Source organism: Mustela nivalis (genome assembly GCF_964662115.1).
Source record: "Mustela nivalis genome assembly, chromosome: 13".
NCBI classification, from domain to species: Eukaryota; Metazoa; Chordata; class Mammalia; order Carnivora; family Mustelidae; genus Mustela; species Mustela nivalis.
This window is the reverse complement of record NC_139032.1, coordinates 88,342,835-88,357,519: the sequence shown is the minus strand read 5'-3', so window position 1 is coordinate 88,357,519 and position 14,685 is coordinate 88,342,835. Positions and strand designations below refer to the sequence as shown.

Here is a 14,685-nt window from a genome sequence, read left to right as displayed (position 1 = left end):
GGGAGGTCCTGGCCCCGGGGGGCGGGGCGAGACCAGGTTCCAGGCAAAGGGAACAGCCGGGCAGAGGTCTGTGGGGACGGGGTAGCGCTGGGTCTGGGCCCGTGTGGGCTCTGTCCGCTGGTGTTCGGAGCTCGAGGGGGCAGGGGCCGGAGGAGGGAGGCGGCCAGGGGCTGGGTCGTGTGCGGCTGCGGGCACGTTCCGAGGGCTGACCGGGCTTCCCCAGGTGGGGAGTGGCCCAGAGACTCGGGGCCAAGGGCACGGCGGCTGTGGGGGAGTAGTTTGGGGCGTGTGAATTCTGTGGGCCCTGGACTGTGGCTGTGGTGAGCAGGAACTGCCGGGTGGGAAAGAGGCCACGTGTGGTTCCTTGGGTGGGGAGGCCCCCGAGGCCGGTGGGCACACACACAAGGTGGCCTTTTGGCTGATGTGGCCACCGGCCTCGGCTGCATCGCGACCTTCTCTCCACAGGCCCCAAAGCCCACAGCGATCCGGGCCACACGGGGTCGCGCCGATTGTCAGGGTCACTCCTGAACTTGACACGGGCACTCACCCCGGCCCCAGAAAAGGAGGAGGGAGGCAGGAAGGAAGGACCCCGTCCTGCCGACCTGTGACTCGGGGTGAGGGGCCTCCTTTGGGAAGCCTCTGCCCACCGGGGCCCGGCCACCAGGGGCCTTCTCGGTACAGGTGTGACCAAGCGGTTTCCTGTCCAGCTGCTGCCCCTCGTCACACACGTGACCACCGACACTTAGCAAGGACAGTTCACCTCACTGAGCCCCGTTCATGTGGGGGGAGAGTCAGAAGCCTCCGCGGGCTCTTCCCCGGTGAGCGGGGCGCAGGGGAGCCGGCGTCCAGGCTGAGCCTCGGGACTCCCGCGAACAGAGGAACCCGGTTCCCTCCTGCAGGATCCTCACAGGCCCGGTGTTTAAAGGCAAGTCTCGTCAAAACAGAAGCAGATTTCCTCATTCGGAAGGCGATGCGTGGGATGGAGCTGGCTGTTTCCGGCTCACCTCACCTCCCAGCGGGCCGCGTGAGGCTGGAAGGTCACATCCCCTCTTGGGGCGCCCCCTTCCGCATTCAGCCTCCAATGTGGCCCTTGTGGCTTGTGCGGACGCCTTGCAGGGGATGGTGTGGGTTTCACGTGGTCAGAGGAGGGTTCTGCTGGGCTTCTGCAGACGGCCACCCCCCGCCCCAACTTCTCTGCCTCTCTGCCCCGAGGCACAGCCTTGCCCCCCGCCGACATCTGCTCACAGCACTTCTGTCACCAGGCCTGATTGCTGGTCCCCTCCCTCGCCTTTGCATAATTACCTCTGGGGTCACGGAAATCAGGTCCAGGTCAGCATCTCAGCGGCAGGAACCCGCCGTGGGATCGATCTGGCTCTGCGCCCCCACTGGGATTCACGGCGCCCGTCGCCTGCTCCCAGCACCGCGAGCGGAGCGGCCCACGCCCCGTTCTGCACGGTGGCCGCACGCTCTGCCAGGCGCGTTACTGTCGCGAGGTCAGCGGCTCAGATATGCTGCTAATTGGCTTCGCTGTGAGAGAAACGGTCCCTCCCCGCCTGGCTCCCCAGGCAAGGAGGAGAATCCCTCCCTCACTTGCAAAACATCAAAGGAGCCACCGCCAGCCTGGCGGTGGGATCAGGCTCTGGGAGAGATGAAAAGCTTCCCGGGCCGCCCAGCCGGGGAGGCTGGACAGCCGGGCGGTGGGTGGGACCCTCGTCCCTACACGGGCTAAAGCTTCAGCCTGTCCTTGCTGCCGACATCAGCGGGCCATGGTGTCCCCAAGCCGCGGCGCGGCTCGGCACCGGCTCCCCGCTGCCCTGGGGGGTCTTTGGGGCTATATGCCCTCATGCATGAGCAAGACGACAGCCCCACGTCCCCTCGACCGGTGTGCTCGGAGAGAGCTTGCCTCCGCCCAGAGCAGTTTGGATTTTGTAAACTTTTAACGTAAAACAGGGCAGCACGCGCGGGACTCGCCGGGGAGCTCAGCATCTGATAAATGGCAGCTCCGAGCACCGTTTGCCAGGAGCCGGCAGGCACCGACTGCCAAGCCGGGAAGCATGGCGGGGCGCCAAGCCCGGGGGTACCATTTTCAGTCAAAAACAAGGAGGAGGACCGCTTCCTTCTGGGCTTGGCAGCTGGCTCTGAAGGGGAGGGAGGGGCCGTTGGTTAGACCTACTGTGTGCGCCCTGTTGACGCTGCTTCTTCACGGCGCGTTTTCCCTGCAGCCCGGCAGGGGTGGCGAGGGGACTGCTGCTGGCTCCTCTTTACAGAGAGGGAAACTGAGGCTTGGAAGGGGGGCTGTGACTCGTCTGAGGTCACACGGCCCGCGAGAGGCAGAGCTGAGATTCGAAATCCGGGGCCTTCTGCACCTGTGCTCCTGCCAGCAAGCCCGGGGAGCACCCTGGGGGCATGGCCCAGAGGTGCCCAGAAAGGATTCGAGGAACCACGGCCGCCTGGGAAAGTGGGCAGAGCCTCCGCAGCGGCCGCCTTTGAAGGACTACATGGCCCGTCCAAGTTCTTTGTTCCTTAGAAACAAGAATCCGCCTCGGCCTCAACGCCCTGCCCCTGCCCGGCCCAGACTCGCCTGCCCAGGAGGTCTGGGGGCTGGTGGACCCCGAAGCTGCACAACCCACTAGATCTGCCTGGCAAGGGATTTCGTCAGCAGCTTCACCCGAGTATTGGGAAGGTCCCAGATGCTGCCTCCTGGGGGCTCTTGAAGAGGCAGAGACACTCCCTTCCCATCTCATAGGGTTTGGACCCACCCAGCGAGCGCCCATCTCTTGGCCTCTCTGACCACCTGCCAAGGCCCTGCTCAATAAGCAGTTCAGTTGATTGTCTCCTACTCCAGGCAGCCCCCCTGGAGCCCACCCCAGCAGAGGCCCCAACCCCCTCTGAGCTCCCAGCAAATGTACCAACAATTGTCACCATGTTGGACTAATGTGCATCCCCTCAGCGCTGGTAACCATGACCGAGTCTTTGTGGGTCGGAGCTCGTATGACCCGTTTGATAGTAAGAGAACAGGCATAGGCACAGAAGGAGCAGGCCACGTTAGGAGCTGCCCAGCCCTGTGACTGCTGGCTTCTGTGTCCTCCTCTCCCGAGGCTGTGAGCTTTCTGAGGGCCTGAGTCAGCCTGGGAGCCCAGGCTTGGCACACAGGGCCTGGAGCAGCAAGCTTTTCGTTCTGCAGAAGAGAGAAGCCCAGACTTAGGAGGACACGTGGCCTGTTGCTGGAAATCCCCATGAGACTTGGTCTCCCAGGGGCCACCCAAGGGCACTTCCTGGGGCTGGCCCAGCTCAGCTGCGCTGAGGGCCGAGTGGGCTTACAGGCCTGGGGATGCAAGGCACACCCCCTCAGCACTGAGGGTGTCCCCGCTCTGCAGTGGTCACCCCACCTCGAGCACTTGGCCTGCTCATTCGCCAAACGGGAGCACAGAGCCCTCTGGGCTGGGGAGACCACGGAGCCAGGCCGGGGCGTCCACGATGTGCCTCTGGCTCTTAGCCCCACGGCAGACAAGGAGCCAGTCCAACAGGGCCCATCCGAGGAGGGGGTCCCGGCAGAGACGTGACCCAGAGACGTGGAGCACAAGACGGGCCCCTGGAGCCCGGCGGACAAACGCGGGACCATCGGCCACTCTGCTCCCCCACCCCCCGGCTTGCCACCGCCCAAAATGCTGCCGCTCCTTCCTTTGGAACCGCCCGGCACCATCTGCGGGACCATGTGGGCCCAGCCCTCCCTTGGCAGAGCCCCCAAGCAGTACTTGGAAGACACGCCGGGCGACAGGCACTGGCTTTTGAGAAGCCGCATCAAGAAAACACGCTCTGTCTGTCTTCCTACGTGCCACCTGCTCGAGCGGCCGGCCGGTGGCTGGCATCCTGCCTCGGTCACTTGGCTGCTGAAACCCAAGGGAGACGCCCGGGAGCCGGACCCGTGAAGATTTGAGCCTCCAAAGGCATTCTTTTGTTTCCCTACCTCTTTCTGCCCACCCCCCTGATTTTTCTGGCCTAAGTGGGATTCATGTTCTTTTGGGACAGGTGGCCGGGAAGTGGCTCCCTCCGTCCTGTGCTCGCTCCCTCTTCCGCCTTCCTGTCTGGCTGACCCTTGCTCTGTAATTGAAGGCCTTCTGCTTGGTGACATCCGTCCAGCCAGCGTCCCGGAGGTCCAGCTGTGGCCCAGCCTGGGCCTCTGAGTCAGAGAGAGCCGACTCCTGCAAACATTGGAGAACTGGCAGCCGGTCTGTGGCTTCGAGGGCTCTTGGACACCGTGGGCCACACTGAGCAGGGACTGGCTTGTGGGCGGGCCCGGGTGCCTTGCCCGAGATCCCGGCCAGGCCGGCTCCCGCTGTCACTCAGCCCAGGAGGCAGGAAGGCCCACGTCGAGGGCCGGCAGCATCCAGAGAGCCATATCTCAAAGGGCAAGTGTCAGTGCAGGAAGATTTGTCTCCAATACGAACATCTGTGAGTGTGTGTGCCATGATGTCACCTGCCTCTCCCGGGGTCCTGGGCATCAAGTCTAAGTGCCGCTTCTGCAAAGCGTCTTCATGGAGGTATCTGGGCCATTCCCGGGGTGGCTCACGGGTCACGGGTGAACACGCTCACGTGGGCGCACAGTCGTGGTGGCTTCTCAGCGGGTGTAGACTCAAATCATCTCATTGGGAGCGTCTCCCCTCGTGGTTGCTTGAGGGGTACTGTCCCTGGGGCGAGAGAGAGGCGGGGGGGGGCGCCCGGGTAGCCCCTAAATCCTGAGCTCTCACCCGCTGATCACGCACCCAGGCTGAGCCCCAGTCGGGCCCCGGCCTGTACCTGGCAGGGGAGAGAGGGGCGGACAGAAGTCAGAGGTCGACTTAAAAGCCCTGGCGGGGGGACAAGGAGGCACCTCCTGGGGCTGGTCAGTGGCAAATGAGAATGACGTTGAGGGGGGACATTGGCTGCTGGTGTCCAGCCTGGCCTTCGGCTGCGGGCGTGAGGGGTGGGTCCGACCCCCCCATGCTCACTGCCCCCCCGACTTCCGGCTGGTGTCCAAGCTTCTGTCTACTCTGAGGATGAGGGGGTGGAGAACAGGGTTGGGGTATGGATTCCGTGAGTAAGAACGTGAGAGGGACTCAGTGAGAGGGCCTCGGCCCCGGCATCAGCCATGGCCAGCTGTGCGCGGCAGCCCACCTTGAGCACTCGGTCCGTCTGTCTCATCTTCCAGGGCTTACACCCTGCCTGTGCCCAAAGCCCAGCAGACCACCCCCCTAACAGCAGTGACAGGAAAAATACGACGGTGGGGATAACAGGACCAGGGTCCTGCCATTTATCCTTCCCTGGGGCCCTGGGGGGACAGGCCTGGCTTGTTAGCGAGTGAGGACCAACGAGGCCCAGAGGGGAGGAGTGATGTCCCCAGGCCACACGGCCACACTTGTGGTCAGGACCCTGCCCCCCTCCAGGCCCACCCTGGGCTCCCCTCCCGCAGCCGGCCGTGCCGGTCATATCCACTGTCCCCCCGTCGTAGAGCGGTCCTGCTTCCCATCTGGTTGGGGTGGGGGGGTCCCCTGTGTCCCTCTGCCCTAAGGGAGAGGATCTCTGGCGCATCTGAATGGATGATGGAGGCACCCGGTGGGCTCCCAGGCGGCTCAGGGTGGATGTGCGTAAGGCCCGAGTCTGGAAGGAAGAGCAGGGTGTTCCTGGGACGGGGGCTGACAGGGAGGGGTGGAGGGGAGACCCCCGGCCTGGCCTGGGGCTCGGTGCTGTCGTTCTCCTGCAGCCGGCACGCGCTGAGCACCAGCTGTGTGCCTGGCCCTGAGTGTCTTCTCCGTGGACCGCCAGGGCCCACAGGGGAGGTGCCGCTGTGACCCCCCAAGGACAGAGAGGTGGACCAGTGGCCGGCGCTCTAAGCGGCAGGGCCCAGGTCCTGACTGTCGCCCCCCCACCCTCCCCGGCCCCCCCGCCTCTCTCCCCCTCCGGCAGAAACAGGCTCCTGCCGCCTGCTGCCTTCTCGAGACTTCTCCCGGGAGCGCCTGCGCTTCTGCCAGGATTAAGCCTTTCAAAGGGCACGTGCTCAGGGTCCCAATCGGGCCGTCAATACCTCGGCCCAGCACCTCTCAGATCTCTCGGAGCCCGATCGAACTTCCTTCCCCAGCCAGTCCCTTCGGAGCACTTGCACCCATCGGGGACTGGCCAGGTCTGCGACGTGGGACAGGAGGGACGGGAGGCCGGCCACTCCCTGACGTCACAGCTGAGCAAAGGCTGTGACCGAGATCGGGGTCCCCGGGGACCCGTGCTGAGCAGGAGGACGGTTCCGGGCGACTGAAATCAGGCTGCTTCGTCAGGAAAGCGGCAGCTCGCAGCCCGATCTCTACCGCCTGGCTCGTGGGCACAGATGGAGGGGGCCGGGTGGGGGCGCCGGTGCTGCCGCGGCACATGAGCGAGGAAAAGGCTTGTTACACAGAACGAGCTGGAACGGGGCAGCCGGGAACAGGACTGTCAGCGGATCCTGTAAACACTCGCGGCAGCTCGGGCCTGGCCCAGCGTGGCACTTATTTCAAAGCAATTTAACCGATGGGATTCCTGACTCCCAACTCGCGGATGTTATTAACATGAGTTACAGACGCAGCGCGGCTGCTCGTTGGTCCGGAGTCAGATCCCTGCGGGCTGTGGACTCCCGTGCCCACCCCCGGAAGCGGCTGGGGCTCCGGTCCCCCAGGCCCCCACTGGTCCCCCCCCCCCCCCCCCGCCGGGGCCGCTTCTCTGGGGAGGCCGTGCGTGACTCCACCAGCCTTGTTTCGGGAGATGGAGCTCCGGAGGCCGGGCCTGGGCGCGCGTTGTGTTTTCGGTTCTTCAAAACTCGAGAATGGATTTTTGCCCAGTTTTGTTTCGACCTGGGAAGAGGTATTAGGGCCCTTCCCCACCCTTCTTATTTGGCCTGTAGGGAAAGTGAGGCCGAAGCCGGGGTTGGGACCAGTCCCAGGTCCCACCGTGAGGCAGCCGAGGTGAGCCTAGAAGCTGCGTTTACTCCAGCCCCGTCCACCGTGATTCCTTCCTGGGGGGACGTTTTGGGGAGGTCTGGGGGCATTTAGTCAGTCCTGCCTGGGGCCATCGTGAGGTCCTTGAGTCCCTGCTCTGCTCCAGGCCCCACGACCGCCCCAAGCAGGCAGGCGGCCGAAAGGAGCGAGTGGAGCAGGGGACACGTGTTGGGGTTGGGGTCCCGGGAGGGCAGACACCAGCTCTCCGTCCTTCGCAGGTGTTCCAGCGCCGGGAGGACGGCTCCGTGAACTTCTTCCGAGGCTGGGAAGCGTACCGGGACGGCTTCGGCAAGCTCACGGGGGAGCACTGGCTAGGTGAGAGCCGGGACACCAGCAGGGCAGGCTGCTGTGTGTCCGTGCACCGCAGCCCGCGGGAACGCGCCCTCCCCACCTGGTCTGGGTTTTTTTAGTCTGTCTATAGCATTCACCGTCTTAAAGCACAATTCAGGGGTTTGTAGTACATTCACAGAGTTGGGTGACCCTCGCCCTTACCTAATTCCAGAACATCTCCACCCCTAAAAGAAGCCCTGTGCCCCCATTGGCAGTCACCCCATTGATATTTTTAATACGTTAAAATCGGGGCATCTGGCTGGCTCAGTCGGAGCAGCGTGGGTCTCTTGATCTCGGGGTCCTGAGTTCGAGCCTCAGCTTGGGTGTAGAGAGGATGTAAATAAATACACTTTATGAAATAAAGTAAAACCCACAGCCTTGGACCCACCCCACGTTAATGGGCTCATCCACCCCACAGCACAGGGCCCCACTTTGACGTCCCCGCAGCCGGGTATCTGGGAGCGCTCCCCCGCAGGGCTGAGGCAGGAGGTAGAGGAGGTGGGAACGAAGGTGTGAGGCCTGTGGTTGGTGGGGAGCCCCGTCTGGAGGGCTGGGCTCCCAGGTGGGGGTCAGGAAGGTCCTAGGCCTGTAGGAGTTTCAGGGGAATTTCTGGGGGAAAGACGGGGTCAGTCCCAGGGGTGGGACCAGGCCCGTGACCACTTGCCCCCCTGGCCAGAGGTACCTGGGTGGTGATCTACAGTGTCATTGGCCTAATGTCCTTCTCCCCGAGGGACCCACGAGGGCAGGACCCTCTCTGTCCTGGCCACCCCCCTGCCCTGCCCGCCAGTGTCCCGTTACCAGGCAGGGACCAGCTACAGAACTTTATTACCTCGAGTCTCTATTTAGCGGGCACCTCCTGTATGCCAAGCCCATTCTGTAGACTTCGACCCTGACACCTCGCACCTACCCTAAGACGGTGGATGGGCCTGCATTGTCCTCCCCTTTTATGGGGGAGCAAAGCGAGACCCGGAACGAGAGGTGTGTATGTGAGTCTTGGGATGGAGGGAACCTGAGCAGGATTCAGAAGCTTTAAACTACACCCTGAACTGCACCAGTGAGAGCAGGGGCAGGGGAGGGGCTGCGGGACAGGACCTTCTGGGTGGGAAGACCCCTCCCCTGCCGCCCACCTGGGTGGGTGTGTCAGATGGGGAGAGGGTGGCCCGGTGGGGGCCCTGTTTCCGCATCACCACCCACCTCCTTGGACCAGTGTTGGTGACTCCGCCACTCACCGCATCTTAATTGAAATCTATCAGCGGCCACGGAAGGTGCGGGAGGAAGCATTTAAGCGGGGCCTTGATTAGCTCCCGGCAGACGGGGAGCCCTGAGGAGAATGTCAACTCAAGCCTCAACTCCCCTGGCCCTTCCCTCCCTCTGCCTTTCCATGCTCCCCTCTCACCTTCCCACCTAGTGTTTTGTCTTTTCCTATTGAGTTATGGGAGCTCTTTATATATTAAGGTTATTGATTCTTTGTCAGGTGCCCATGATATGTATTTACTTCTGGTCACCTGTCTTTCAGTCTCTCTCTCTTTTTTTTTTTTTGTAAAAGTATTGCTTATTTCCTAGACATTTAAAATTTGATGTAGCCGAGGCTTGCCGGTCTTTTCCTTCATGTCCTCTGGGTTTTAGGCCCTGCTTTTCCCTCCCAGTTTTACAAAGATGTCTCCTTTTTATTTTTTTAATGTTTTTGAGTGTTTGTGTTAGGTTCAGATCTTTAATCCATCTGGGAGTTTGTCGGGGGGGAGGGGGAGAGGTCTGGGGGTCTAAGTATTTTTCCTCTCCATTTTAACCCACCAGTTCCCTCTCCCTCTAGCTCTGATGGGGGTGGGGTCCGATCTCAGCTCAGCATCCAGGAGCCCAGCAAAGCAGGGGGGTTGGAGAGACGCAAGAAGTGAAGAGAGAGGGAGAGCAGGAGGTGGCCTTTGTGGGAAGAAGGGTGAAGACAGCAGAGGACCCTCGGGGCTCCACCCTGCCCCTCCTTCAGGGCACCCTGCTAGGGGCCCCTCCTGGGCACGGGGAGGAGCACGGCTTGGCCCGGAGGAACGGCGTGCTAATGGTGGGCCTTTGGGCACCAGCAACCACTCAGTGGGGGAAAGGAATCTGGAATCTTCAAGTGTTCCTGCTGGGCTGGTGTCCCTCTTGCCCTCTCCCTGGATCGGATTGTTTGTCTTGGACGAGAACTGAGTAAGAGCAAGGAGTCCAGGCAGGTCTGCCTGGGTTGAAATCCCAGCTCTGCCACTCCCCAGCTGTGTGACCCGGGCCTGTCCCTTAACCTCCCTGTGCCCCAGGCTCAGCCGTCAGGCAGCGACAACAGGGCCCCTGCCTCGCTGATCCCAACAGCAGCAGCAAACACCTGGATAATGTGTGCAGTGGGCCAGGCCCTGTTCTAAGAGCTGTACAGGGATTCTTTAATTAAATTGGACTCATTCTAATTCCACTGGATTCATTACGCCGCGTGAAGCGCTCGGAATGGTGGCTGGCATTTGCGAGGGCCGTCCAGCGGGTGGGCAGTTGTCATCACTGTCCCCGGCCTGCCCTTTACAGCATGTGGAGCCCTCGTGGCCCCTCACCTCGGCCCCGGAAGGCCGGGGGCACAGGTGCCCAAGCTGGGGTGCACGCTGGTGCCCCCCGAGGGGGAGCCCAAGGATGAGCAGAGAGAGGCAGGGGGATGAGACCCTTCTGCTCTCAAATCCCGGTCCTGGGAAAGTAGGACGGGGCGGGGGTTGGGGATGCTGCCTGGAGAGCCGGGGTGGGGTCTGCCTCGGACAAGGCCATTCACTGCTCAGGGTGGCTCTCCTTCGCGCTGGCCCTGGACCGTGGGCCTGAGGCTTCCCTCTGGCCTGGATGGGGAAGGGGCCACACGGTCTTCTCGCCCCCTTAGCTTGCACTATTATACCCTGACCCTCCTGCGGGGTGTCTGGAGCTCAGGAGGGAGAGGCTGATGAAATGTCACTAGATGCTGATAACTTGTAATTTTAATTAAACGCCCTCTTAATCAAGAGGTAATCAAAGTGGCAGGGAAGCACCTTGAACGTGAGTGTGTGAGGGAGGGAGAGAGGGCGAGGGACGCTGGGGCGCGGGGGCCAGGCCCTGGAGCCAGCAGGGGACTCAGACCCCGCCTTCCGCTGCTCAGCCGCTAAGCCAGCATTTGTTGAGTGCCTACTGTGTACCGAGCCGCACTCCGATGCTGGGAGTTAGTCGTGAGCTTCCACGCTGTGTATGGGGCGGGGGGAGCAGACAAGGAAACAGGCAGTGGGGACACAGAATGAGAAACACGAGAGGGGGAGCTCCCGGCGGGCAGAGGTCCTCAATCCAGGCAGGAGGCCAGGCAGCCTTCCTGAGCTGAGTCCTGAACACGAACAAAACCCAACCGGGATGAGTAGGGAAAAGTGTCCTGGGCAGAGGGAACAGCATGTGCAAAGACTCAGAGGCCAGGTTCAGGGCAGTGCATACAAGCACCAGATCCCTTCCGGCTGGAGCCCAGAGCGGGAGTGAGGGTAAGAGGTGCTGTCACCCTCAACCCAGATTTTCCAGGTTCCTTCGGACTCCTGCCGTCTTTCTACTAACCTTCCACTCAAACATTTGGAAATGACTTAAAGCAAACAGAGAAACGGTGAGTCCTCAGTTTCTTGCCAAACACAGGCCGGCCGGAGGAGAGACACAGCCCGGGGCTGACGGCGCAAACCTTCCTGTCGCCAGCCGCGTGAACTGGGCTCTTGGGTCTCCTCAGTTCCCTCTGTGGGGGTCCCCTTGTAAGCCCCCCGACTTCAGCCATTTTCCCCTCACTCTAGGGCTCAGGAGGATCCACGCCCTGACCACGCAGGCCACGTACGAGCTCCACGTGGACCTGGAGGACTTCGACAACGGCACAGCCTATGCCCGCTATGGGAGCTTTGCTGTGGGCTTGTTCTCCGTGGACCCCGAGGAAGACGGGTACCCGCTCACCGTGGCCGACTACTCGGGCACGGCAGGTAGGATCCCAGGCCACAGGGGTCTGGCACTTCTGGCTTCCTCCTTCAAGTCCCGCCTGGCCCTCACCCCAACAGCATGAAACGGCAGGACCCGAGTCGTTCACCCATTCTGCAGATGAGCAAAGTGAGCCCCGAGCCGGGAATCAGGGTGCCAGGGGCTTGGGTTCTGCTGGACCTGTCAAGTGGGGTGGCCGCACCCCTCTGGGCTGGGTTTCTCTTCTCAAGGGGAGGCATGGCCAGGACAGGGAGTGTATGAAAGGCGGGGAGGGGGAACAGAGACCGCCAGGACCCAGGGATAGACCGTGGACCCTCAAGGTGGCCCTATGTGGACCCGCGAGCCACACAGACACCATGGGTGTGTCGGGACAGACGTGCGTGCACATGCCCGGGTGAGGGTCTGCATGTCTGGGAGTCCCCGGGACACACGCCTGCACGTATGCGCCTCCACGCAGGGGACTCCCTCCTGAAACACGGCGGCATGAGGTTCACCACCAAGGACCGCGACAGCGACCACTCGGAGAACAACTGCGCCGCCTTCTACCGCGGCGCCTGGTGGTACCGCAACTGCCACACGTCCAACCTCAACGGGCAGTACCTGCGCGGCGCACACGCCTCCTACGCCGACGGCATCGAGTGGTCCTCCTGGACGGGCTGGCAGTACTCGCTCAAGTTCTCGGAGATGAAGATCCGGCCGGTCCGTGAGGACCGCTAGATGGGCGCGGCGCCCGCCCTCCACCCGCGCCACCCCTGCCCACTCGCCCCTCATCCCCCACCCAACCCTACCCTGCGCCACTCCCCACCCCTCACCCCTCCCCATCCCCTGCCCGACCCTACCCTACCTCTCCTCTGACCTGCTGTGTCACATTGGAGGGGCTGCACCTTACCTTTGCCCTGTCCCCGCCCCCCAGCTGACCTCTGCTGACCTGGGGCAGGGCCCACTTAACAGCCCCAAATCTTGCCTGCCCAGACTTTGGCTCCTGGGGTAAGAGTCTTGATTTCCCTCGGCCAGCAGTCCTCCGGGCACTCCGGCCGGCCCCTCTGCTTGGCTGGTCCAAACCCCTGGTGCTTGGGGGGCACAGAGAAGGGGCAGGTGGCACCCCTGCAGCCCTTTTAGTGGACAGAGGGACTGTTTGGATCTTTCTGAGTCAGGTCCGAGGCCGGCCTTCTCTGCCCTCCCGGCCCTCCAGGCTTCCCTCCTTCAGTTCCATGGTGCCCGGGGTTCCCACCTCTCCCCAAGGCCCGTGGGGAGTGGTGGCGGCGAGGGCTGCCCGGGGTGTGGGGCTGGCCGCCGTAGCCCACCATTCCAGGCCAGGCTGGGGCACAGCTGTCTGTGGGGACTCCTAGCCCCAGGGGGCCAGGGCCAGTTCCCCGGGGCTCCCCCCAGCCTTCTACCCGCAGGCCTGGGAGGTCCTCAGTCCCTTGGGCTGCTGTGTCCAGCCTCCTGCCCTCCTGGGCAGCCGGAGCCCCACCCCACCCTGTCCTCTTGCCTGTGGGACGCTGGGGCAGGTCCTGCTCCCTCCCGGCCTGGCCCGTCAGGACCTCTCTATTTCCTGGGCTGCCGTGGGGCTTGAATCACCCCCCCCACACACACACACTCCCCAATTTCCAGGGTCTTAGGGTCTCCTGGCATCAGGCCTGCAAGGTGGAGGCTGGACCAGGAGGGGGGTCTGGGAGCGCTTTCCGGGTCCGCCCGGAGACTGCTGTCTCAGTGGGGAGGCCGCCCCCTACTGGGGACTATGGGTGCTGCCGTCTCAGGTCGGGGAAAGGGAGGGACTCACTGGGCAAACAGGGGGACTGGACACACGCTTCCGTCGAATCTTCCCAATGTCCTATCATCCCCCGCAACATTGCACCTACCCAACTGCGGGTCCTGAGGTCAGCAGCCAAAAAGAGCAGCCCTAACCCCCCTCCTGGATAGTGCCGGGCCCCTGATGCCCTCGCCATCAGAACCAAGCACGGGGCTGTTCTTCCAAGCTCCCACCTGGGGGGATTTGATGGGCCGCTTCGAGGTTCTGGGATGGGGTGGGCCGCACCAGGGACCCCCCTCAGGCAGGAGGGCGGGCTGTTTCCTTGTAGGACGCCTGGAGTCAGGTGAACACGGGCAAATAGGGAAGCACGGGGGCTCCTTTCTCCCCCTCCCACCAGAGTTTGTGCTGCAGGAATCACGAGTCAGAGTCAGCCAGGGGCAGCAGGAGGGGTCGGAGTGTGGCTGACCCGCTGTGCCAGCCGGCCCGTCCCCTGGAGCTCCGCCTGGTCATGGCATTCAGCCAAGATTCGCTGGACATCTGCTGTGGGCCAAGGCCTGCCCAGGTGCCGGACGGCACCGAGTCCCTGCCCTGTAGGCGCCGTACTTGAAACAGATGCGGCCAAGAGACAGGCGGCGCAGCCCAGTGTGACCCGTGCTGGGGGAGGAGCCCAGCTGCAGGGGTGGCCGGGGCAGTGTGGAGGGCTCCATATGACATGAAGGGAAGGGCCCCTGCCAGCCCCCTTCTCCGTCCTCTAGAAGGGGAGCCAGCCCACCCAAGCTGCTGGGGGCCCCCAGCCATAGTGCAGAGGCCGGGTGGGACCCCAACTCCTCATCCCAGGGGAGCCCCCTTCTCCCCCATCAGCCCCAGGCTAGAGCCCGCTTCCGCTGCCAGCCTCACGGTGCCAGCCACTGTTTGGAAAGTGTCAGGCGTTTTCTGATCTGTCATCAAACAAACTCCTGGTGAGCGTGATGTAAATGGATTCACAGATGTGCGTGTGCGCCAGGAAGCTCGGGGCGCTCCTGCCAGGGCTTGGCTGCACAACAGACGTGCCGGGGCTTGGGCCGGGCGGGAGGGAGGCCGAGGGTGGCTTCCAGGAGCATCCGCCGACATGCAGACACCTGTTCCTTCCTACCCGAAAGCCCCAGCCCCACGCCCAGCCCAGCAGTGGCACCGTCATGGGACCTGGGCCAGATCCAGTGCTGGCTGCTTGGGCATAGAGCCCTCTGGTGGGGACAGCCAAGGCCGGCACACCCCACTTCCTAAAGGGCACAGATAGCCCCGCGCACATGTTCCCTCGGGGCTTGGTGAGCAAGGCAGGCTCTGGGCTCCAGGAGCCCCCGCTCTGATGTCCCCGGGAATGGCTGCCTCGTGAGCGGCAGCGACCACAGGAAGAGGGGCTGTGAGGACAGCAAGTAGCATAAGGCAGCTCCACCAAGGCCAGACGGACGACGAATGTGTGAGAGGGGCCCGAGCTGATGGCTTGGCGGTGGGGGCCTGTGGCCCCACTATCCCATGTGAACTGACTGAAGTCCCTGTCCCTTTCCTTTGTCCTCTGATGAGGAGAGCGAGCCAAGCAGAAGAGGGGGTCTTTACACAGGACCCCGGGACAGTGCATGTGGCCCCACGAAGCTTCTGAAGGTT

General features: G+C 63.1%; 1 protein-coding gene across 3 annotated transcripts in view; it reads left to right on the top strand.

Annotated features, from left to right (window-relative positions):
- The window catches only part of FIBCD1 (fibrinogen C domain containing 1), a 32,110-nt gene extending 19,023 nt beyond the window's left edge, over window positions 1-13,087 (top strand). For all 3 annotated transcript variants that reach the window (XM_082696506.1, XM_082696507.1, XM_082696505.1), the window contains 3 exons: window positions 7,217-7,313; window positions 11,117-11,296; window positions 11,749-13,087. In XM_082696506.1, coding sequence (XP_082552632.1) covers window positions 7,217-7,313; window positions 11,117-11,296; window positions 11,749-12,008 — 537 coding nt within the window. In that variant the 3' untranslated portion in view covers window positions 12,009-13,087. The remainder of the gene's footprint in view (window positions 1-7,216; window positions 7,314-11,116; window positions 11,297-11,748) is intronic.
- The last annotated feature ends 1,598 nt before the right edge of the window (window positions 13,088-14,685 follow it).